The sequence below is a fragment of the Chiloscyllium plagiosum genome, chromosome 35 (genome assembly GCF_004010195.1).
Source record: "Chiloscyllium plagiosum isolate BGI_BamShark_2017 chromosome 35, ASM401019v2, whole genome shotgun sequence".
Lineage (NCBI taxonomy): Eukaryota > Metazoa > Chordata > Chondrichthyes > Orectolobiformes > Hemiscylliidae > Chiloscyllium > Chiloscyllium plagiosum.
Window position 1 is genome coordinate 30,478,844 of NC_057744.1, and position 25,911 is coordinate 30,504,754.

The window sequence follows — 25,911 nt, forward strand, 5'->3', positions numbered from 1 at the left end:
ATCAAATACACAGACAGCATGATTAATAAGGAACATGTGCATTGTTGGTCATATGAGTCATTCAGAACATGTAACATTGGATACATGAAGGGCATTGACCATAAACTGAAATGTTGATTTAAACTGTTTGTGTGATCAAATACACAGACAGCATGATTAATAAGGAACATGTGCATCGTTGGTCATATGAGTCATTCAGAACATGTAACATTGGATACATGAACCATTGGGCATATGCAGTATTTACAGCCCCTGAAATGCTGTATTTGTGATTGTGTTTCTGTCTCAGATCTCTCTGAAATTGGGAAAGATCCATGTGCGAAGATAAAGCTAGCCAAGGGAGACAGGCTAAAGGATACTCATAGCTCACACAAAATGCTTGCTTGCATGATTTGTTTCTGACACATGATGAAAATAAATGAGTTAAGAGAAATGTCATCCACTGCTGGTTTGTTCTGAGCACCAAATAACTCAGATCCCTGACCAGAAAGACACAGCAACAAGACATGGTAGTTTGAAATAGTCACCAGATTACACACAGCTATATGCTGATGTTTAGCACCCATGCTACACCTGGAAAACCACCTCATAAGGAATAGCTCTGTGTTCAGCTATGACCTTGCTTACATTGGAAAGGTTTACAGGGATATGGACCAAGTGCTGGCAAATGGGAGGAAATAAATTTAGGATATCTGGTTAGCATTGATGAGTTGGAGTGAAGAGTCAGTTTCCATGCTGTACAGCTCTATGACTCGGTAAGTATAGGAGTTGGGAAGTCATATTGAGGTTGAACAGGACATTGGTGAGGCCACGTTTAGAATATTGTGTTCAATTCTGGTCTCCCTGCTGTAGGAAGGTTGTTGTTAAAATTGAAAGGGTTCAGAAAAGATTTACAAGGATGTTGCCAGGGTTGGAGGGTTTGAGCTGTCAGGAGATGCTGAATAGGCTGGGGCTGGTTTCCCTGGAGCGTCGGAGGCTTGAGGGGTGACCCTATTCAGGTTTATGAAATGAGACCATAAGACCATAGGACTAGAAGTAAGGCCATTCGGTCCATTTCGTCCACTCCGCCATTTACTCATGGCTGATGGGCATTTCAACTCCATTTACCCGCACTCTCCCCATCAGACAATGACGAGGGACATGGATAAGATGAATAGCCAGGATAGGAGAGGCCAAAACTAGAGGGTATAGGTTTAAGGTGTGAGGGGAAAGGTTTAAAAGAGATCTAAGGGGGATCTTTTTCATGCAGAGGGTAGTGCGTATATGGAATGAGGTGATGGAAGCAAGTACAATTACAACGTTTAAAATGCATCTGGATGGGTACATGAATAGGAAGGGTTTATGGGGTTAAACCCGCCAGACCCGGCAACACCCTTGTAAATTTTTTCTGCACCCTCTCAACTTTAAATTACATCTTCCCTATAGAAGGCCAATCAGAATTGTATGCAGTATTCCAAAAGTGGCCTCACCAATGTCCTGTACAGCTGCAGCATGATATCCCAACTCCTATACTCAATGTTCTGACCAATAAAGGCAAGCATGCCAAACACTTTGACCCCACTTTCAAGGAACTATGCACCTATATAATTCTGCTTTCTTACCTTTTTTTGAATAAGAAAAGATTTTCTAAAAAAGTTTTCCCATTATAGTTGATCAATTTAGCCTGCATTTGTCTTATACTCAACCATGTCCACCACATCATTTGAACCTGCTATTGGGAATGAAGGTGGCAGTTTCCTGAGTTAGGTTTAAAATGCTCCAATACAACTAGTGAAAATATGTACAAAGGGGTCTGTGCTCACCAAACATAGACGTCAATCCTGAACTTGTGACTAAGAAAGAGGAAGTGTAGCGATGGGATGTGGTGATGATAGTGTTTGACTGAGAACTAGGTAAAAACAATAACTGCGGATGCTGGAAACCAGATTCTGGTTTAGTGGTGCTGGAAAAGCACAGCAGTTCAGGCAGCATCCCCGGATGCTGCCTGAACTGCTATGCTTTTCCAGCACCACTAATCCAGAATTTGACTGAGAACTCCAGTCCCCACTCACCTGTAGGTCACACAGATGGATCATGCCATACATCATCTGCGTCACACAGAAACAGTGCCGGAAGTTGTGGAAGGGATTATTCCGGTAGTTCTCCTGAATGCTGAGCTGCAGACAAAATATATAAGAGGTCCAATGATTACAAATGAGAATACCAGGTATTCCTCCTCTCCTCAATCCCAAAGCCGGAGATTTGGCTCCACAGGCACTTATCCTAGCTCCTTTTCCAAGTTGTCACCCTCTAAGTCTAAATCTGGACTTTAAGAAAGGGGAATATGAGAGAGGCAGGCAAGGTGAAAGATAGGCAAAGAAACTGGGGTGTGCTGGACAGACAGAGGCAGACTATTGCCAATAAGCCTCAAAAATAAAGAGAAAGGGACACGCAGCTATATACCGATACTACAAAGGACGTTTTGGAAGAAATGTTACGCAAAAGGAGACACAGACACAAACAACCAAACACTGGAAAGAAAAGCTCAGTTGGAAATACAAGGACAAGTCACCTGACTGATCTGTCAGGAACATCTGTGTGGAATAGGTTCTCATGTTTTGTCCATCACACAGGGAAACTTTCTTATAATCGTCAACATCTGTCATTTACTTCAGTTATGCAAGTAGATGACCAGCATGAATGATTAATATACTCCCAGACTATTACCAAGCAGTCAACACAAAGTTGGTGATCTGCCTCTGTGGTTTGAGCTTTAAGACCAGAAAGGTCAGTTGCTTTGACAGATTGCTAGTAAATGTAAGGCCCAGTGTAACCCTGAGCCAAATTCTTCATCAGGTTTGAAAGGAAGGATATACTGACTGGCTAACAACAGCTGGGATCTCCATGAAAATCAACAGGAAATTCCAGACTGTGCCTTCCATGCAAAAACACAGTTTAACATCTCAAAAGCAAAGGACACCTCTTCTGACAACCCATCAGGAAATACAAACAGTAATACTTGGAAATGAACGTACTTGGCATTCTGGAGCTTCATTTTGAAGTACACAAGTTAAATTGGGCCAATTTGTTTTATTCATCAGCTTGACTCAGTGTTTATCTAGATGGCAGCTTATAAGTCCTATGTTAGGCCAAGATCTCAAAGTGACTGACTCAGAGGCCAGACCATTCTTGGTAAGTCCATCTAATTCCTGAAGGAAAAATGCTGCAGTCAAATCAATCATTTGTTGCAAAATCCCAAATGCAGAGTCAATGCAGATCCTTTATCTGAAGGGGGCTGTTCTTTAAAAGTGAGATTGTTAAAATACTTGTCAGACTTTTCCACATATATGTTTATTATAATTGGGAGAGGGCGGTGATGGTTGTGGATAAATGATATAAATTGAATATAATTGAATTTCAGTAAATTTGCAGATGACTTAAAAATTGTTGGGGTGGTAAATAATGAGGGGATAGCCTTAAACTGTAAAAGCATAAATAAAGGCTGATCAGTGATAAATGGAATTCAAACCAGATAAATAGGAGGTGATGCACTTGAGCAGAACAAACAAAGCGAGGGAGTACATGATGAACAGTAGGACCCTGGGAAACACCGAGGATCAGAGTGACTTTGGTGTGCATGTACATCAGTGCCTTAAAGCAGCCATTCTCAATGTGGTGGGGAAGGTATATGGCCCCCTTAGGGGCCCTGGCACACTTGAAGGGGGCCACAGACTGAAAACTGTGAGAAGGGGAGCCCCAAGGGGAGCCCTGGTAACTGAACAGTTGAAATACCCAAGCAACAACCTTCATTGGAGTCAATCGTTTCCCTCCTGAGCACCAAGCTCAAGGATTGCATTTGGCCTGCTAGATGTTTAATTTCATACAGTTCTACTTTAAGTTTTGTCCAATATGTTGGAACGTTCAAGTTCTCTTGGTGTTCAATAATAAATGATTTTCTGTCTGTCTGTTCGAGTTGTATCCCTGTTTGAAAGGTGGGCCCTGGAACCTGAGAAGAGCTCCTGGGGGTGGGGGGGGGGGGGCATAGTCAAAAAATGATTGTGAATCACTGCCTTAAAGCAACAGGACAGTTGGATAAAGTGGTTAAGAAGGCCTATGTAGACATGCCTTTATTTGTCAATGCATAGAGTTTAAAATAAGATTGATTATGCTGCAAGTGCACAAAAGGTTGGTTAGACCACAGTTAGAATATAATGTGCAGTTCTAGAATCCACACTATAGGAGGGATGTGTTTGCACAGGAGAGAGTGGCAGGATATTTACCAGGATGGTGCTTGGGCTAGAAAGTTCTAGTTATAAATGGAGATTGGACAGACTGAGGTTGTTTTGCTTGGAGCAGAGGACACTGCAAGGGGGTATGACTGAGATGTGCAAAATGATAAAGGGCATATGGGGTAGGCAGTGTTTTCCATTGATGGAGGGATCCATGACTGGGACCATAGATTTAAGGTAAGGGGTAAAAGGATTAGAGGTGATCTGAGGAAAATATTTTTCACCCACAGGGTGACGGGAATCTGAAACTCACTGCCTGTAAGGGTGGTAGAGACACACAAACGTTCATAAGATTTAAGAAGTATTAGATGTACACTTGTGATGCCAAAGCATACAAAGCTATGGGCTAGTAAATGTGATTAGAAAGTTAGGTGGTTGTTTTTCACTGGTGCAGACATGATGGGCCAAAGGGCCTTTTCTGTGCTGTACAACTCATAGCTCTAAATCCTTCTATGCAGTGAGTTAAGTAAGGCAGTGATATGGTGGTAATATCACCTTGGAAGCTGGTAGAATTTAAAGTTTGATGATTAAGTGTGGAATTTAAATGACATTAATCTACCATTGACTGTTATGAAGCAATCAAACAATATGGAGGTGATGGCCTAATGGTATATCACTAGACTGTTAGTCCAGCGACCCAGGTAATCTCCGGGGACCCACGTTCGAATACTGTGGAAGTAGATGGTGGAATTGGAATTTTGAATGATGGAATTCATTCAAAAAACAACTCTGAAATTAAGAGCTAAATAATTACTACTATTGATTGTTGGGGTAAAACCCATTTAGTCAAGAGCTTCAAGTTCCCCACATATTTCTAAGGGCAGTAAGGAATAGACAATGAGTGCTGCCCGTGTGCCATTAATTCTCTCATCCCATGAAGGAAAAAGAATGTGATGAACAGATGTTGGAAACTGACTCAACAGAAACTTGCAAAAGGAAATTTGCAGGGACTATGGTAAAGAGGGGTGAGACTAATTGGATACTTCTTTCAAAGAAGTTCATAGACTTTACTGAGTTGTATCATTTTGGATGTAGGTTTGTCGCTGAATTGGAAGGTTCATTTCCAGACGTTTTGTCACCCTACTAGGTAACATCTCCAGTGGGCCTCAGGTGAAGCACTGTACATGATTCCTGCTTTCTATTTATATGTTTGGGTTTCTTTGGGTTGGTATTGTCATTTCCTGTAGTAATATCATTTGCTGTTCTTTTCCTTAGGGGATGGTAGATGGGGTCTAACTCGATGTGTTTGTTGATAGAGTTCCGGTTGGAATGCCATGCTTCTCGGAATTCTCTTGTGTGTCTCTGTTTGGTTGTTCTAAGATGGATGTGTTGTCCCAGTCGAAGTGGTGTCCTTCCTTATCTGTATGTAAGGATACTAGTGAGAGAGAGTCATGTTGTTTTGTGGCTAGTTGGTGTTCATGTATCCTGGTGGCTAGTTTTCTGCCTGTTTGTCCAATGTGGTGTTTGTTGCAGACCTTGCACGGTTTTTTGTAAATGACATTAGTTTTGCTTGTTGTCTGTATAGGGTCTTTCAAGTTCATTAGCTGCTGTTTTAGTTGTTGGAGGGTTTGTGGGCTAGCATGATGCCAAAAGATCTGAATAGTCTGGCAGTCATTTCTGAGATGTCTTTGAAATAATCAGAGAGAAATGGGTCTGGGCAGGTTACTCTTCGGAGGGTCAGTGTGGACTGGTTGGGCCAAAGGGCCTGTTTCCACACTGTAGGGAATCTAATCTCAAAAGAAAAGGGGAGAGTGGCTAGGGTTTCTGGGCATGTTTTGTCTGCTCGTTTGGACTTGTTGCTGAGAAATTGACGAATTCATTTTGAATCAACTAGAAGAAAGTGAGGACTGCAGATGCTGGAGATGAGAGCTGAAAAATGTGTTGCTGGAAAAGCGCAGCAGGTCAGGCAGCATCCAAGGAGAAGGAGAATCGACGTTTCGGGCATAATACCCAGTATAGGTAATTTTCCTCTGCTCTGTGTAGTTCCTCTGTGCTGCAGAGTGTGTTGGCTCATTGAAATAATGTTCTAATGCAGCTTTGTTTGTGGATGTCGAGATGATTGCCTCTGTCGTTCAATATTTGGTCTGTATGTGTTGCTTTCCTGTAGATGCTGGTTTGAAGTTCCCCATTGGCTGTTTGCTCTACTGTGACATCCAGGAATGGCAGTTTGTTGTTGTTTTCCTCCTCTTTAGTGAATTTTATGCCAGGAGGGGTATTATTGATGGTCTTGAAGGTTTCCTCTAATTTATTTCATTTAGTGATGATAAAGGTGTCATCTACATAGCTGACCCAAAGCTTGGTTGGATGGTTGGCAGAGCTGTTTGTTCGAGTCTCTGCATTACTGCCTCTGCTAAGAACCCTGATATCGGAGATCCCATGGGTGTTCCGTCGGTTTGTCTGTGGGTTTTGTTGTTAAAGATGAAATGTGTGATAAGGCATAGGTCCACTAGCTTGATGATACTGTCCTTGCTGATGAAGTTAGTGGTGTTTGTGTATGTCTCTTTGGCTCTTCTATTAATGTAGTCAGTGTTTCCTTCGCCAGGTTAATGTTGATTGATGTAAATAAAGCTGTTACATCAAAGGAGACCATTATTCATACTTTTCTATCTTAGTATCGTAGATGGTCTTCAGGAATTCTTGGTGGAGTGGCGTGAATCTTCTATTAAGTGCTTTAGTCTTTGGTGTAGCTCCTTGGCAAATCTGTAAGTTGGTGTTCCAGGTAGCGAGACAATGGGTCTGAGGGGGGATCCTGTTTTGTGAATTTTGGATAATCCGTAGAAGAGTGGTGGCTTGGATTCGTCTGGTTTCATTTTTTGGAAGTCGGTTTTATTTATTTCTCCAGATTTCCGAAGTTTTTTTGAGTAAGGCTGTGATTTGGTTCTCTAATTGTGGGGTTGGGTCTATCGCCACTTGTTGGTAAGTGTTGGTATCTGTAAGTAGTGCATTCATTTTTTCAATGTGGTCTCTTCAATTTAGAATGACTGTCAAGCGTCCTTTGTCTGCAGGTAGGATAACAATGTTTTTTTTAAAAGTCTTTTCAGTGCTTTCCTTTCTTGTGTATTGAGTGTGCTTCCTTCCTTTTTTTCTGCTTAATGTTGGTGCAACTACCTGTCTGATGGTTTGCTGGGTTTCTTTTGTGAGTTGGTTGTCTTTTAGTGTTGTTTCTAATGCTGCTAAGAAATCTTTCTTGTCCGCATCCTGGCAGTTGTAATTTAATCCTTTTGCTAAGATGGCTTTTTCAGTGTCTGTTTAGGGTCGGTCAGTTAAGTTTTTTATCCGTGTTTCTGTGTTGTCATTGTTGTTACTTTGTGTAAGTTTGTCTAGTTTCTTCTGCAGGGCTAGTTTTTTCATTTTCTGTGTTTATCGCTGTCTAATATCGATGGCTTGTTCTACTGCGTCTGCCCATTCAAGGTCTGTTGCATGAGTGAGTAAAGATTTTTGGTGCAAAGTTTCCCGGTTGTATTTATGGAGTCTATTGTGGGCATCATTTCATTTCTCTAAGCATTCTGCGGCCATTTTGCTCTGCTATTCTTTTGGCTGGTGGGGTATTAAGATGTTACCTAGTAGGGTGACGAAACGTCTGGAAAAGAACCTTCCAGCTCAGTGAGCAAACCTACATCCAGAACCAGAACCTGAACCTGAGCTACAAATCTTCTCAAAAACTCGTAAAGACCTATGGGCACAATACGCTAAAACTGGCCCGAAAATGGGAAATGAATGCCATCCAACAGAGTGCCACCAATGAACAGCTGTACTTCCTGCATGAATGCCTAAGGAAACAGGTACTACCTAAATGTCTTCAATACAAACGTCCCCTTAACACCCCACTAGCCAAAAGAGTAGCAGTGCAAAACAGCCGCAGAATGCTTAGAGAAACCAGCCAACAGCAAGAGGAACCTAAACAGGTAATTTTATTTGTCTGATTATCAGAAAGAAGGCTACTCACACTGACGGGCAGATTTGGTCCAACATTTCTAAACTACATTAAGCAAACTGTTCCATCCTTTGGCTGTCTTTGTAATACTGCTGGGCTTTCAGTTACATAGTAATCTCCTCAAAGTGTGTTATAAACCTCCTTCTCAGTTGAATCGATACAGATCAATTTGTTCCAGAAACTCAAACTCATCATTGAGATTTCATCTCATTTCATGAAGTTCCCCTTATAACTAACAGAACACCGCACATTAGTCATGGGTTAGTTACAGAATTAAAAGGCCAGTGCATTGCCTAGTTTCCTGCTAGGCACATTATGGATTTCCGCAAACCTCCCAGCAGCTTGTGCCAGGACGGTAGGTAATGGATGGAGTTTGAGCCATACAGATTGGCATGGATGTTTTTTCCAACCCTTTAATCTTGATCACATTACTAATTGCTATTAACTCTGCTATAACTGTCTGAGAGTCTTGTCAGTGCAAGCGGTTACTGTAACTACATTCTCTGTTTATCATCTTTTCATCAAAGCAGGGCAACGTCTGCATTTTCTATGCAACTTTTAACTCATGGGGAGACTTCGGTTCTTTTATAAGTCTTTGGTGAACATTCCATTTTGTGTTGTGATATTTGCCCCAAGAGCAGTGAACTTACCAGCCAGCGTTTCAGTGTGATGGGGTTCATGTTAAACTCCTGCACCAGTCCCAGATCATGGTACATGTACTCCAGACAGCTAAGCATCTGTCAGTGAGGAGACAACAGTTACTCCACATTTGAATACGTTGTGTGCTAAATATTTGTTGCTGAATAAATCTGTTTTAAGTGTCTGATATTTCAGCGGAGACATTCACCAATCTGAAGTCTAAACAAAGGCATCAAACATAAACAGTCTTGCGCTGAACCACCATAAGAACATACAAAGTCTGTGAGAAGATTTGTAGCTCGGGTGCTCGTTGTTGTGGTTCTGTTCGCTGAGCTGGGAATTTGAGTTGCAGACGTTTCTTCCCCTGTCTAGGTGACATCCTCAGTGCTTGGGAGCCTCCTGTGAAGCGCTTCTGTGATGTGTACAAATTCCCATGCAAGGACTGCACAAAACACTACATAGGAGAAATAGGAAGACAGCTAACATTCCGCATCCATGAACACCAACTAGCCACGAAAAGACACGACCAGCTATCCTTAGTAGCCACACACGCAGATGACAAGCAACATGAGTTTGACTGGGACAACACAACTATTCTAGGACAAGCCAAACAGAGAACAGCCAGGGAATTCCTAGAGGCATGGCACTCATCCACAGATTCAATCAATAAGCACATCGACCTGGACCCAATATACCGGTCACTGCAGCGGACAGCTGGAACTGACAACCGAAAGCGGCAGATTCAAATCACTATAAATGCTGGAGGAAACAACACAGAAGTGCTTCACAGGAGGCTCCCAAGCACTGAGGATGTCACCTAGACAGGGGACGAAACGTTTGCAACACAAATTCCCAACTCGGCGAACAGAACCACAAGAACATACACTCATACAGCACGGAAACAGACCCTTAAGTCCAACCAGTTCACGCCGACCATAATCCCAAACTAAACTAGTCCCATCTACCTGCTCCAGGCCCACATCCTGCCAAACCTATCCTCATCATTTACTTATCCAAGTGCCCTTTAAACCTGTAACTGTGCCTACATCCTTCACTTCCTCTGGATGTTCATTCCACATGTGAATCTGTGTAAAAAGAAATTGCCCGTCATGTCTTTTTATAAGTCTTTCTCCTCTCACCATAAAAATATTCTCATCTTATTCTTGAAATCCCCAATCCCAGGGAAAAGTTACTTACCATTAGCTCCTCGTGATTTTACCTCTCAACCTTCTACACTACAGTGAAAAATAGTCCCAGCCTTTCTCGATAACTCAAACCCACCTTACCAGGCAATATTCTAGTAAATCTCTTCTGAACCCTCTCCAGCTTAATAATATCGTTCCTATAACAGGGTGACCACTATCTACTGGTCAGTTATGCTTCCAAGGATTCCCTTTATGTTCTGACATGGTCGTTTTGTGCAGGTCATGTCGGGATACTTGATGTATCCTTGGATTTCTCCTGGCTGCCTCAGACTGTGCGGTGTCAAAGTTGTGCAGAAAATAGCTTCTATCATTTCATTGAGTTCTGGAGAAGGGTCATGTTGGATTGGAAATGTTCACTCTGTTTCTCCCTCACAGACACTGCCAGACCTGCTGAATTTCTCCAGCACTTTGTGTTCTGCAGCTCTTGGCTTTTATTCCATCATCGGTAGGTTAGCCAATCCTCTGGGATATAAAAAGTAATCTCCAGGGCCCTGCCTTGAGCAATCTTAAGAACAATCAAAGGGGCAATCAGGTCAAGGAAAGGTAATTGTTTCTTAATTGGGTGATGGGCATTGCAATCTAACCATTGGCACACTGGATGGCCAATGACAGAATTGTGGAATTATAGGCAGGAGGTCAAATGATGATACTTGCAGGAAATTGTCCTACCAGAGGTGGTGACCTGACCCAACTGATCTCTCAGCTCAGGGCTATCCTTTTATCTTAACTGAATCATACAGGCAGCATTGCAGTGACTGCTTATGCAAGATTTACATTTGAAGGAGAGGTTGGAGAGACTTCAACTTTTCAGCGTTAAAGGGATATTTTTGTGAAATGGTCATGTGAGAGTCAATAAGGTGCTAAATACATTCAAAGGGGTTACTTTAAAGAACAGTGGGAGAATCAAGTAAAAGTCAAGAGTTTCTTCCCACAGTGAGCATGCACTGGGAGTGGACTCCAGGCAATGTGGTGGCATTGCAGACTCTGGAATTATTCATAAAACAATGCAATTTGGGAACTATAAGGAGGAATTCAGCTCCTTTATCTTTTGGGCTATATGGGATTTTAGGATTGTTCTGAATGGATATATTAAGAAGGTCTGAATGATGCTTTCATTATTCAGGAGTATCTTGTGACTATTCCACTATTGCTGAGTTGCTCAAATATAAAAACGACCAGTTTGACACAACAGAAGCCATCACATTTATTATTTCATGACCTAAACACAAATAACAAATGGAAGGTCTCCTGGACGTGGTTGCCTGAAGCTGTTAACCCATTCCATCGCTCCTCTCTTTAGCAATAACAGACTCTCTGCTGCAAGTTGACGGTTACTGGGTTTTTTTTCATTTTAACTCATTGATCTGTATTCACTACATTGCTGAGCAGTAGTTCACAGTACCTCATTGTACTCCCAGTGCCAGACATCAAAGGTTGGCTTTTTCAGTGCTTCGATCGTCTCCTGGGATAGTGTGTACTGTCAAAACAGTGAATATATTTCTCATTTGGAAAAGCAATAAGAATAGAATAAAGTCAGTAATCAATTTCCGACACAAGATATGAAGCAAGTCCTATAGGTGACAGATTGGCTCATTGTGGTGAAGGGAACACCCAGCAGGGAAATAGAATGGCTTCTGCAGTTCATCTGGTCACAGTTGTACAGCTTAAAGGCAATCACTATCTCCATTAAGAAAAGCAAACCGGATTCTAGCCTCGTGCACATTCTCTCACTCTCTTCTCACTATCAGATCTTCAACCATCTTGTGTCTTGGCTCTGGAAATCTTTACCCAAGAAGTTGACATGCTTTTATCTCTCTCTCTCTCTCCTTCTTTAACACAATCCCTAAAATTCTTTTGTTTAGCCCAATATCTCGGTATCTAGCTCAGTGCCAAATATTAGATTCCCTACAGTGTGAAAACAGGCTCTTCAGCCCAACCAGTCCACACCGACCCCCCAAAGAGTAATCCACCCAGACCCATTTCACTCTGACTAATGCACTTAACACTATGGGAAATTTAGCATGGCCAATTCACCTGACCTGCACATCTTTGGACTGTGGGAGGAAACCCAGGCAGACACGGGGAGAATGTACAAACTCCACACAGACAGTCACCTGAGGCTGGAATTGAACCTGGAATCCTGGTGCTGCGAGGCTGCAGTGCTACCCTATTGCCCCTAAGAGTTTAGATTAGATTCCCTACACTATGGAAACAAGCTCTTCAGCCCAGAGTAACCGACCCAGATGCTATATTTACCCCTGACTAGGGCTCCGGCACTATGGGCAATTCACCTGGCCTGCGTATCTTTGGATTATCAGAGGAAGCCCACACAGACGCAGGGAGAATATGCAGACTCCACACAGACAGTTGGAGGGAGGGATCGAACCTGGGACCCTAGTGCTGTGAGGCAGCAGTGCAAACCACTGAGCTACCATGCCGCTCGAACAGTTTATTAGGTTACAGCTACTATGTAAAAGTAAATTGTGTACTCAGGGGATGGGGTCATAGTTCAGGAAGAGGTTACAGAGATAGAGATAGATAATATCTTGGAAGGATTTGAAATAGAGGACAAGTGTTTTAAAATTGACACATCAACAGAAGTCAATGTCGATCGGAAAGCAGAGTTAATGATGAATGTGATTTAGTGCAAGTTAATTTGTACAGGCATCTGAGTTTTGGATGAACGTAGAATATGGTGTGTGGGATGGAGAGTGTTAAATTTGATTAGGTTACAGCTAATTTGTAAAATCTACCACTTCAGGTAAAAAGCTTCTTTTCTGCGTGACATGCTATGCAGTCCAGCTTCCACAAGATGGCGCATCAGCATTGTTTTTCAGCTTTCATAGTGGAACTCCCAAAGGAGCATTTTCATCCCAATCTGGGAGCAGGGAGGGAGGTGGGCGGGCATGGAATTTTGCCCGATTGACTGGCATGACATATCTGGAGGCCAGATTCTGCCTGCAGCCAGTGACCAACTATTCAAGACAAAAAAGTAAATTGTCATAATATAAATAAATAAAAAGGCCAATTATCAGAGACGGACCACACCATCATTCAGCCTCCATCGACCTGCCTAGAGCCGGCTGCTTTTTGGAGGGGCTTACCCTCTATAATGCTGGCCATTAGTTGAGGCAATGTGCTTTTCATTTTTTTCAGCTGCTGAGAAGATATCTCCAGCTGGAGGCGCCCTCTCTCTCTCTCGATTACCTGCATTAAGCCAGAGGGACAGAGGTAAGGTTGAAACTTTATTGCTGGAACAGCACAGCAGGTCAGGCAGCATCCAGGGAACAGGAGATTCGACGTTTCGGGCACAGGCCCGCCTGTGCCCAAAACGTCGAATCTCCTGTTCCCTGGATGCTGCCTGACCTGCTGTGCTGTTCCAGCAATAAAGTTTCAACTTTGATCTCCAGCATCTGCAGACCTCACTTTCTCCCCGGACAGAGGTAAGGGCCAGGGGAGATTTCAGCCCCATACCTTGACCCCACCCATGACCATAGATTGGAGCAACAGAGTCCCCTACCCTAAAGCCAGCTGGCTGGACACTCTTGCGAAAGAAGCCACTTTTCTTGCCTTCCAGCAGGGTGAGTGGATAGTAACGGTTATCTCAGAATACAACTGGACATTGATCAGATGGGCCAAGGAGTCACAGATAACATTTAATTTAAATAAATGTGAGATGTTAAAGTTTGGTAAGGTAAATCAGGTCAGGACTTATCATTAACTGTATAAACTCCTGGGGAGTGTTGCCAAACAAAGAGACCTTGGAGTGCAGGTTTATAGCTCCTTGAAAGTGGAGTCCCAGGTAGACAGGATAGCGAGGAAGATATTTGATACACTTACTTCTACTGATCCGAGCATGGCGTATAGGGGTTGGGAGGTCCTGTTGCAGCTGTACAGGACATTGGTTAAGCCCGTTTTGGAATATTGCATGCAATTCTGGTCTTCTTCTTATCAGAAGATGTTGTTAAACTTGAAAGGATTCAGAAAAGATTTATAAGGATGTTGGAGGGTTTGAGTTACAGGGAGAGGCTGAATAGGCTGGAGCCTATTCCCTGGACTGTCAGAGGCTGAGAGGGTCCTTATAGAGGTTTATAAAATCATGAGGAGCATGGATAGGATAAATAGACAAAGGTCTTTTCCCCAAGGTAGGGGTGTTCAAAACTAGAGGGTTAAGGTGAGAGGGGAAAAATTTAAAAGGGGCTCAAGGGGCAATGTTTTCACACAGAGGGTGGTGTATGTATGGAATGAGCTGCCAGAGAAAGTGGTGGAGGCAGGTACAATTACAACATTTAAAAGGCATGTGGATGGGTATATGAATAGGAAGGGTTTAGAGGGATATGGGCCAAGTGCTGGCAAATAGGACTAGATTAATTTAGGCTATGTGGTCGGCATGGACGAGTTGGATCGAAGGATCTGTTTCCGTGCTGTACAGCTGTATGACTTTAAGTTATTGGGCCCATTATTGGGCTGAAGTCCTTAAGCCTCATGAAGTGACCACTGAAGGAGTTTAACCTATTTTCCTCACCAACCTGTTCCAAGATATTTATATACACTTCTAGAGCAACTGTGACATGAACCCAGGTCTCTCAATCCAGGGCCAGGGAGGTGACAGTTCAGTAACAAGTGGACCTTCTCACCCAGAACCTAATTGCTGAGGGAGCAGGAAGGAGGCAGATATTTCTCTGGTGCCACCTGCCTCACCATATCTAGTTTTATGAAGATGTGGGTGTACCTTTAAGAGAGTGAAGGACTTGCCAAGTACACCGAGTGCTGGAGAATTTACAAAGAAACATTTGATTAAGAAAAAACAGCACTCGCTGAGTAGCTATGAGACAAAAACACAAATTTGAATTTGGCCAATAAGTTTAAATTATCCCCCCAAAAATATCAAACTCCAATCTTAAAACCAATGACGCAATCCGATGCTTTGGGGCTGTAAGACTGGGGGAAAACTGAACAGTTGGGAGGAGAACTGCCAAGTCCAGCATGTAAACAGACTGCTTGAAAAATAGCTCTCTTAAAAGTGCCTTTTTGATCAGTAACCTGTGACACAGAAATTCCTAAGAAACAGAAAAGAAGACGCGGGAAGATCCGAATAGAAGAATGAAAGCTGCTTGGTTTTGAGATTAGAAGTTTTGTAAATCTTAATTGGGAGTTTCATCGGATTAGTATTATAGAAGGGAAGGTAAAAAATAGGTTAGAGTAAGGACTCGTAAATAGTTGATAGTTAATTATTCTCTGTGATACTTTAAGAAATCACACAGAGGGTCGAACGTATATGGAATGAGCTGCCAGAGGAAGTGGTGGAGGCTGGTACAATTGCAACATTTAAGAGGCATCTGGGTGGGTATATGAATAGGAAGGGTTTGGAGGGATATGGGCTGGGTGCTGGCAGGTGGGACTAGATTGGGTTGGGATATCTAGTCAGCATGGACAGGTTGGACCGCAGGGTCTGTTTCCATGCTGTACATCTCTATGACTCTAAATAATGTTGTTAATTTTTACTTTAAATAGTTCTTGGCCAGTCAAATTTTTACAGATTACTGCACTGGGTAAATCTTTTCTGTGTTGCTGGTTTTAAATTAAGCAGGAGGGTTTACCCCGTGTTGTAACAGTTCTAAGTCAGCTGCTAGGTGCCAGCCAAGCCTGCCATGGAAGAGCGATGGGTACCGCAACTGGCACGATCCACAGGAAGGGCCTGACACGTGTCCAGAGTTGCCACCGGCCCCTTGGGAGGGGGCAGCACCTTGTCCAGCGGGGGCACGAGCCCAGCCCTGCTTTGCACCCCAGCCCTTAGAGCCAACCCTTGGACGTGGTAGCTGTTTTTCAGGCTCCCTCTCTGGAATTGACTCTCCGTTACCCATGGTCACCAGGGTAGGCACAGAAAGTGCCATCGAAAGTTGAGAGGGCAGACATTCGAATGAGTCGTCACCATCACGAGGACTTACGATCTGCCCGAGGTTACCTAGACTCACCAAAGCTGCTGGGCGAGCCTGGGTTGGTTTTGGTCTGATAAATGCACACATCCCCGCATGGGTCAGCACTCGTTTGCATGTATTAGCTCTAGAATTACTACAGTTATCCAAGTAACGTTTGGAGCGATCAAATAACTGATTTAATGAGCCATTCGCAGTTTCACTGTACCGGCCGTGAGTACTTGGACATGCATGGCTTAATCTTTGAGACAAGCATATACTACTAGCGGGATCAACAGGGCAGCTTTCGTTTTTCTATTCGGATCTTCCTGTGTCTTGTTTTCTTTTTCTTAGGAATTTCTGTATCACAGGTTACTGATAATAATACTTATCCAGGTAACAGTTACAACAGAGGGTAAACCCTCCTGCTTAATTTAAACCAGCAAAACAGAAAAGATTTATCCTGTGCTGTAATCTGTGAAAATTTGAGTGGTCAAGAAGTATTTTAAATAAAAATTAGCAATTTTATCTTTTAAAGTATAACAGAGAATAATTAACTAACAACTATTTACAACTTCTTACACAAACCTATCTTTTACCTTCCCTTCTATAATACTAGTCCAATAAATTCCCAATTAAGATTTACAAAAGCACACTTCTAATCTCAAAACCAGGCAGCTTTCATTCTTCTATTCAGATTTTCCTGTGTCTTTTCTTTTTCTTAGGAATTTCTTAGGTTACTGATCAAAAAGGTATTTTTAAGAGAGCTATTTTTCAAGCAGTCTGTTTACATGCTGGTGGCTTAGCAGTTCTCCACTCAACTGTTCAATTTTCTCTGGTCTTATACCCCCAAAGCATCGGATTGTGTCATTAGTTATAAGATTATCAATATACTCAAATCAAATTGGACTGGCATTTGATATTTTTTCGGGGTATAATTTAAACTGATTGGCCGAATTTGAATTTGTGTTTTTGTCTCATAGCAAATCAGCAAGTGCTGTTTGTTTTGAATCAAATGTTATTTTGTAAATTCTCCAGCACTCTGTGTTCCTGCCAAATCCTCCACTCTCTTAAAGACATGCCCACATCTTCATAACTCTAGAGAAGGGGCAAATCCCATCACAGGAGAGGTGATGTAGGTATGTGGGAGAAAGACAGGGGCAGCTCTCCAAAACTGACACTGGAGTTACTGATGCCAATACTTTGAATATGGACTGTGTGGAATCATGGGATAGTAGCTGCTTTGGTGGTGAGTTCGTGACATTTTGACTGCTGTAGAAATTCACATTTACGGGATGGTTTGTCTATTTTAATTCTGTAAGTTTTGAGTAAGTTGAAATCTCATCCCTATACCATCAACAGAAAAACTCCTGTGGTGCAGCAGTCGTATCCCTCCCCCTGTGCCAGGATTTGAGTCCCACCTGCTCCTGAAGTTCTTGAACAGGTTGGTTAGAAAACGTCCATGTCATCAATGGATGATGCCAGTAAATTCTAAGTTGACCCAGGTTTCTTCCAGCCTAATACGTCAACACATTTGTAAAGATTTACAAAACTGACAGTGGCCAGATTTGAACTGGCGAGAGGCTCTGAGTCCCAGTGAGAAAGGGACTGACTAATAAAATCCAAGAGATTTACATTAATCTGACTGGAAATCCAGGTTATGTAAGCCAATTCCCCAACATTGACATAAAGGCAGCTTACAAATGATATAACATGATAGCTTTTATTCACAAATCCCACAGACTAGAGCCCATAATGTAGGCTGACGTTTCAGTGCAATAGTCTTGAGGGTCAACAGTGTTGGACACTCTTTTAGTAATTAGATAAAATAAAGCTCTGTCTGATGGTGCACAAGACCCTAAGTTTTTTTTTAAGATGAACAGTAGGGAAATTATTTTAGTGTCCTGGCCAACATTTGTTCCTCAGCCACTACCGAAAACTAATTGTCTGGTGATTAATTGCATTGCTGTTTGTGCACACACTGTTCCTGATGAAGGGCTTATGCCTGAAACATCGATTCTCCTGTTCCTCAGATGCTGCCTGTCCTGCACCACACTCTCTACACACACTGTTGTTATTACCTAGTAGCAGTGACTACATTTTGAAACTTTATTTCCATTAAACTATGCCAAAGCCATAACAACAAAGTAAGTACCCGAGAGGTTTGGTAAGGATACAGCAGTTGTTGCTGCACACATGGACACTGTTGTGATGTTTTACAAGATACCACTTGGTATATTTGTAGCAAAATTTAAAGTCCTTGAATTTTTAACAGCAAGGAATGCAGTTCCTCGACCTATCATATCTGCATCCATCATCAAACATCCATCCATTCCAGTCCCATTTTCCAGCACTTGGCTAAGAGATAGAAGGCAAAATTCCTGATGAAGGGCTCCGGCCCGAACCGTTGATTCTCCTGCTCCTCGGCTGCTGCCTGACCTGCTGTGCTTTTCCAGCAACACACTCTCGACTCTGATCTCCAGCATCTGCAGTCCTCATTTTCTCCTAGAAGGCAACATGTACTGTGGTGTTTCCCAGGGTTCAAAGTTGAGACTCTGCTCTTTTGGCTCCTTACGTATCGAACAGGTGCCATTTCAAAGCTTACAAATGTAACAAAATTTGGAAATGAGTAAACAATGGAAGGGATTATCAGTGACTTTAGGAAAACACTGATGTACTGGTAAAATGAGCAGATGCATGGCAGATTAACTCCTGCATTGGACTAATATCTGTATTCCACCAGCACTTTTTTGTTGTTAACAATATGATAATGACACAAGCTTTTTTTTTTGTAATATTGATTGAGGGATAAACCTTGGTCAGGACACCAGCAATAACTCCTCTGCTGTTCCTTACATCCACCTGAATAGGTGGGGGAGGGGTCCTTCAGTTTTAGAACTTTTAGATTTTACTGTCACATGCACTAAATTAGAGTGAAAAGTATCTAATGTCACCGCACAGGGTGCCATCCTAAGTCAAAAGGTACCCAGATACTAAAAACTCAGGTACAGAGTATTGAAAGGAACAAAGTTAAAAAGGTAAGCATTACAAACCTTCATAGAATAAGGAGAAAATAAAGAAATAAAGGTAATAATTAAAGTCCTTCTTAATATAAACTAGAAAAATGAAGGGGTAAATTTAAAAGTTTAACGGTCTCCATGTGAATGACAGAATCAGCAAAACGGCAGTGGTTCCTCAATATTGCCCTGAAATATCAGCCCCGCATTCAGATTCGAGAGTGGGTCTTGAACCCAACTGCTTGTAGTTCAGAGCCAGGGTGTGTCGAACTGAACCACAACTAACACCTGATTTAGTGCAGAGCCAGGAGGGGTTTTTATTGGAAGTCTGACCAAAGGGCAATATCGAAAAAGTTGTACATTTTAAGCACGGGTCGGGGGGGGCGGTTGTGTGGAGGTTTCTTGTGATGCACTGGTAATGTCTTGGGTTCAAATCCCACTTGCTCGAGAGGTATGTCAGACATGTCTTTACAGGTTGATTAAAAATAGCTATAGTTTTAAAAGGCTCAGAGGAACTAAGAAACCCAAGGGGATGGGCACACAAATCTTCAAAGGTAGTAGCAGGTCAATCTGAAAAGCTGCTAAAGACACATGTCAGATTCATCATGGCTTCATTAATAAAGGAATGGTGTCTAAAAGCAAGGAGATTACATGAAACCTTTCTAAATTAGATTAGGCCTCAGCTGGAGTAACATGGCAAAAAAAAACAAAGAATTGCCTTGCTGGAAAATCAGAAACAAAATCAAAAATGATGGTTAGCACTGCTGCCTCACAGCTCCAGGTTTGAATCCAGCCTCAAGCGATTGCCGTGTGGAGTTTGCACATTCTCCCCAGGTCTACACAAGTTTCCTCCGGCTGTCCCAGTTTCCTGTCAGAGTCCAAAGGTGGTGGATTGGCCATGGAAAATTCCCCATGATGTCCAGGGATGTGGAAGTGGGTGGGTTAACCATGGGAAATGCAAGGTTATAGGAACTGGGGGTGTGGGTGTGGGTGGGATGCACTTCAGTGGGTCACTGTGAACTTAATGGACAGATTGGCCTTTTCCCACACAGGAGGGATTCTATGAAGGGGTTCTATCCATCTATGAAATTGCTGGAAAAGCTCAAAACATCTGGCAGCGATAATGTTTCAGGTCCTGGGCCTCCTCTTCAGAGTTCTTCATTAGAATTGAAATGTTAACTGTGCTTTCAGTAATTTCTAATCAACCTTAGGCCTCACTTTAGATTGGATTAGGTTCCCTACACTGTGGAAACAGGCCCTTCGGCCCAACAATTCCACACCGACCCTCCGAAGAGTAACCCACCAGACTCATTTCCCTACATTTACCGCTGACTAATACACCTAACACTATGGGCAATTTAGCATGGCCAATTCACTTAACCTGCACATTTTTTAGACTGTGGGAGGAAACTGGAGCACCTGGAGGAAACCCACGCAGACACAGGGAGAAGGTACAAACTCCACAGAGATAGTTGCCTGAGGCTGGAATCCAACCCAGGTCCCTGGCGTTGTGAGACAGCAGTGCCAACCACTGAGCTATCATGCCACCCATGTATTTGATGTATTAGAAAATACGTCAAATCCCTGGACAGAGAGTCTGGACGAGTTTTACCAGGGATGAGGAGTTCAGAAAGTGTGGCAATTCTAGAAATTCCAAGGCTGTTCTCTGGCAAGTTAAGGGGAGATTTGGTGAAAATATGTTTAATGGGAGGTTCTGATTGGGCAGATGGAGGGAAACTGCTTCCATTAATAGAATGGCTGGGAACCAGCAGACAGATTTTTAAGGTAATTGGCAAAATTAAAAAAAAAGGTGATATGATATTCTCTAAATTTGTTTAGAAGTTTGGGGGCTGCTGGCATGGCTGACAATTTTTACCTTTCCCTTTATCCAATTTATTGTGATCTGGAATGCAAAACCTGGAACTGAAGTGGAAACAAACTCAATATTTACTCTCAAAAGGGAATTATATAAGGATACGGAGGACAAGGAAATATAGGGTCATGGAGAAATACTAGTGAAGTGGGAGTCATTGGATTCTCCTGGAGACATGATGGGCTCAATGACCTTCTCCTCTGCACTGTATCATTCTACAAAAGTTACTATATAAATGGAGTCCTTTATTTATTTCTTTGAATTAACTTAATGCATTGTATGTTTTGATGATATGGTGCCTGTTGAAGGAGTGCACATGAATGCTTGGACGGGGTGATGGTGTGACCCACGGATGATTAAACACTCAAGAAAATTGCTTGATATGGATCATTGATTTAAGACTTCACTTTGGTTGGAAGATACAAGACTCCTATCATTTGTGGTCCTGCTCATTAGAAGTAACACCTACAGATGTGGATTGGGAACAATTTTGAGATTGTAATTCTGTGATGCAGTATAGCAATGTCCTATAATTAGAAAGGTTGAAAAGTAGATACGAAGGCTTCCCAATAATTTAGTGGTAGGTCTACTTCCTATTGTGGCGCAGAACCATACAGATCAGGGAAAACTTGTGTTTAATTCCTGACTCACACTGTCATTACAAATTGTTATTTAAAATCAACGTCTCCTATTACTAAACTCAGTGATCTCAGACTAAGCCCCACTCTCTGCAACTGGATCCTCAGTTTCCTGACCCATAGGCCACAATCAGTGAAGATTGGGGACAATATTTCATCTCACGAACACTCAACACTGGGGACCCCAAGGGTGCATACTTAGCCCCCTACTCTACTCACTGTATACCCATGACTGTGTCACCAAATACCAGACTAATGCCATTTATAAGTTCGCTGATGACACCACCATAGTCGGTCGAATCTCAGATGGCGACAAAACAGAATACAGACGGGAGGTGGAAGACCTGGGAAAATGGTGCACTGAGAACAACCTAGCTCTCAATGCCGGCAAAACCAAGGAACTCATTATTGACTTTCGGCAGGATATTACTCATGTCCCCCTACACATTAACAGCACAGAGGTGGAACGAGTGGAGAGTGTCAAGCTCCTGGGAGTGGTCATCCACAACAAGCTTTCTTGGACTCTTCATGTGGATTCACTGGTTACAAAGGCCCAACAATGTCTCTTCTTCCTCAGGCAGCTGAGGAAATTTGGAATGACAGTGAGTACCCTTACCAACTTTTATAGGTGCGCTATCAAGAGCATTCTGTCTGGATGTATCACTACCTGTCATGGCAACTGTACCATTCGAGATCAGAGATGGTTACAGACAGTGGTGAAATCAGCCCAGACAATCACAAAGGCCAACCTCCCATCTATAGAATCCTTCTACCAGGCCCACTGTCAAGGAAAGGCCACCAGCATTCTCAAAGATCCATCCCACCCTGGCAATGTTTTTTCTACAACCTCTACCATCAGGGAGAACGTACAAAAGTCTGAACACACGCACCAGTTGGTTTCAAAACAGTTTATACCCTACTGTTGTTAGAATACTGAATGGACTCTCAAACTCTGAGCATTTGCCTGTACCTGTGTTTTGGTTTTTGCCGCTGTTTACCTATTATTTACTTATCTACGCTATTTAACTCTGTGATCTGCCTTTAATGCTCGCAAGACAAAGCTTTTCACTGTGACTCGGTACACATGACAATAAATTCAATTCAATTAAGACTGAGATGAGGAGGCGGCTTCTCCTTATATCCTTAAGAAAAGTCCTCACCTCATGGAAAAAAAATGAAACAAGAAATCTCTGCTGGATGTATGTGGACTGAATTATGACGCCCTCCATAGTCAAATAGCTTGCTGAAAATCAATGTTCAGGCTTATGTAGAAAAGTGGTCATCTCTTTATGATCGTTAGAAATGTGAAATAAAGCAGACTCAAACACAAAGGAGGGAGAGATCTTCATGTAAGAGGCTTGTAAAGTTTTATTATTAAAGGGAGGGAAATGCGGGAATTCCTGGTTTAATTCCGCTGAATGTCCCAGTGTTCATCTATTGTGGAGCATTCTACCAGTTGATACTGACTATTCTCCAATAGATCAGCACAAAAGGGTTAATTCAAATGAACTCAAAAGGCAACGCCATTGTGCAAGTCATTGAGTGTTTGCTGTCAAGTTCAGATGTCGAACGGGGATAAGCAGTTATATACTTTTAAAGAGTTGAGAGACTTGCAAGGTTTAGAAAACAAAGGATCACACCGCTATCGCCAATATTTCACCAAGATCAATCCCTCCCTTGTGCTTATTTCTCACCAATATTTTTGTTGCGTTAGAATAAGCACCATTCTCGCACCGCTCAGGGACCAGGAAGAGAAAATTGCTTTATCAACCCCTAATCCAATCCCCAGGACTGGACCCTTAATTCCCTCTCCCCTCCCAATCCAGCATCATCCTCCTCCAGCCAACACCCCCCCCCACCCACCCACACCAATAGTCCTCCTCAAGGTGGGAGTTAGATGCCCTGCCTGTCCATGGTCAAGAATCAGAATCTCTCCTGCACCGATCTCCATCCTGGCTAACTCACCATGCTTCCAATAGCAGCTAAAAGATTCACTCCCATGTTAACCAAGGTCCCAGGTCACTGAAGGTAGGTGGAAGTGTGAATTTGAGCCCAAAACCAGATCAAACATAAACTTATTAAATCCTGGAGCAGCCTGGAGGGGCTGAATGGCCTCTGCTCCCATGTTTCTGTTACACCCAAAGTAAAGGTAGGAAAGAAGCTCTCGCCTAGAATTCTCGAGTGTGCAGTTTGTTATTGATACAACTTCATTGAAATTCTTTGTAACCTCAGTCATTAATGTCCAAGTGAGGTGCCTGATGACTGGAGGGTGGTTAATGTTGTACCTTTGCTTAAGAAAGGTTGTCAGGAGAAACCAGAGAAATACAGACCTGTGGGTCTGACTTTGTTTGTGGGCAGCTTGTTGGAGGTGATTAATAAAGATAGGATTTATGGACATTTAGAGAGGCAAAACTTGATTAGAGATAGTCAGCATGGCTTTGTGTGAGGAAAATCATGTCTTACAAACTTGATTGGCTTTTTTTTTGAAGACGTTACCAAAAAGATTGATGAGGGCTGAGCAATAGACATTGTTTACTTGGATTTGAATAAAGCCTTTGACAAGGTTCCACATGGTAGACTAATTAAGTAAAGTTAGGTCACACAGGAATCAGGGTAAACCTATCAATTGGATAATGGTTGGCTTAACAGCAGAAGGCAGTATGGTGGAGGGTTGCTTTTCAGACTGGAGGCCTGTGACCAGCGGTGTTCCACAGGATTTGGTTCCAGGTCCTCTTTTGTCTATCGTTCATATTAATGATTTGGGTGAGAATATAGAAGGCATGGTTAGTAATCTTACGGATGACACCAAAATTGGTGACATAGTAGACAGTGAAGGAGGTTTTGTAAGATTGCAAAGGGACCTTGAGCAAATGGGTCAATGGGCTGAAAAATGGCAAATGGAGTTCAATTGTGATAAATATGAGGTATTGCAATTTGGTACAACAATCAAGGGTAGGCCTTATACAATTAATGGTAGAGTCTTGGGCAGTGTCATAGAGCAGAGTGACCTGGGGATCAAGTACATAATTCTTTGAAGGTTGTGTCACATATAGGCAGGGTGGTAAAAAAGGCGTTTGGCACACTTGCCTTCATTACTCAGTCCTTGAGTACAGGAGTTAGGAAGTCATGTTGAGGTTGTACAGGACATTGGTGAGGCCTGTTCTGGACCGGTGAGGCCTGTTCTGGTGGCCCAGTTATAGGAAGGATATAATCAAGCTGGAGAGAGTTCGGAAGAGATTTACCAGGATGTTGCCAGGTATGGAAGGTTTGAGGTATAAGGAGAGGCGATAGGTTGGAACCTGTCCTCAGGAAAGGGCTCATTTTCGTGTCCCTCCAACCCCACCTCAATGAATTCCACACCTGCCACGACATGGAGCTTTTCTTCCACCGCCTTCAACTCCGTGTCACCTTCTTTGACAAAACTCTCAACCGCCCTGAGGACATCTTCTCCCACCTCCAACCTTCCTCCTCCACTTGGTTACACCCCACCGGCATCATACCCGCCCTAGACCTCTTCATTGCAGACTGCCAATATGACATCGGCCATCTCAATTTCTCCACTACCCTCACCCACTCCAACCTCTCCCCCTCCGAATGTGCAGCACTCCACCCTCTCCGCAGCAACCCCTGGTTCACCATCAAACCCACTGACAAAGGCAGGGCAGTGGTAGGCTGGAGAACGGACCTCTATGTCACAGAGGCCAAACACCAACTCTCCAACACCATGTCCTACCTCCCCCTTGCCCACAACCTCACTGTGACCCATCAGGCCCAAATCACTCGCACTGTTCATGCCCTCATTACTTCTGGTGATCTCCCCTCCACAGCCTCCAAACTCATAGTCCCCCAGCCCCACACTGCCCAGTTCTATCTGCTCTCCAAGATTCACAAGCCCAATCACCCCAGCCGACCCAACGTCTTGGCATGCTCCTGCCCCACTGAACTCATCTCATCTTATCTCGACTCCATCTTCTCCCCCTTAGTTCAGGCACTTCCTACTTACATCCGCAACACCAACCCCACTCTCCATCTCTTCCATAGCTTCCAATTCCCTAGCCCCCAGCACTTTATATTCACTCTGGATGTGCAGTCCTTATACACGTCCATACCCCACAAGGATGGCCTCCAGGCCCTCTGCTTCTTCCTTTCCAACAGACCCATTCAGTCCCCCCCACCAATACCCTCCTCCACCTCACCGAACTGGTACTTACCCTTAATAACTTGTCCTTTAACTCCTCCCATTTCTTCCAAATCCAGGGGGTAGCCATGGGCATCCAGATGAGCCCCAGAAACACCTGCCTCTTTGTCGGCTATGTCGAACAGTCCCTCTTCAGTACTTACACAGGCAATGTGCCCCAACTCTTCTGCCGTTACATCGATGACAGCATCAGTGCAGCGTCCTGCACCCAGGCTGAACTGGAG

The 25,911-nt window shown here is 43.1% G+C and overlaps 1 protein-coding gene across 2 annotated transcripts in view; it reads right to left on the reverse strand.

Moving 5' to 3' along the window:
* pde9ab (phosphodiesterase 9ab) overlaps positions 1 to 25,911 on the reverse strand; it is a 76,495-nt gene that overhangs the window by 21,950 nt on the left and 28,634 nt on the right. For both annotated transcript variants that reach the window (XM_043676388.1, XM_043676390.1), the window contains exons 9-11: positions 11,449 to 11,523; positions 8,853 to 8,939; positions 2,052 to 2,156 (exon numbers count right to left, since the gene is read on the reverse strand). In XM_043676388.1, the coding sequence (XP_043532323.1) occupies positions 2,052 to 2,156; positions 8,853 to 8,939; positions 11,449 to 11,523 (267 nt within the window). The remainder of the gene's footprint in view (positions 1 to 2,051; positions 2,157 to 8,852; positions 8,940 to 11,448; positions 11,524 to 25,911) is intronic.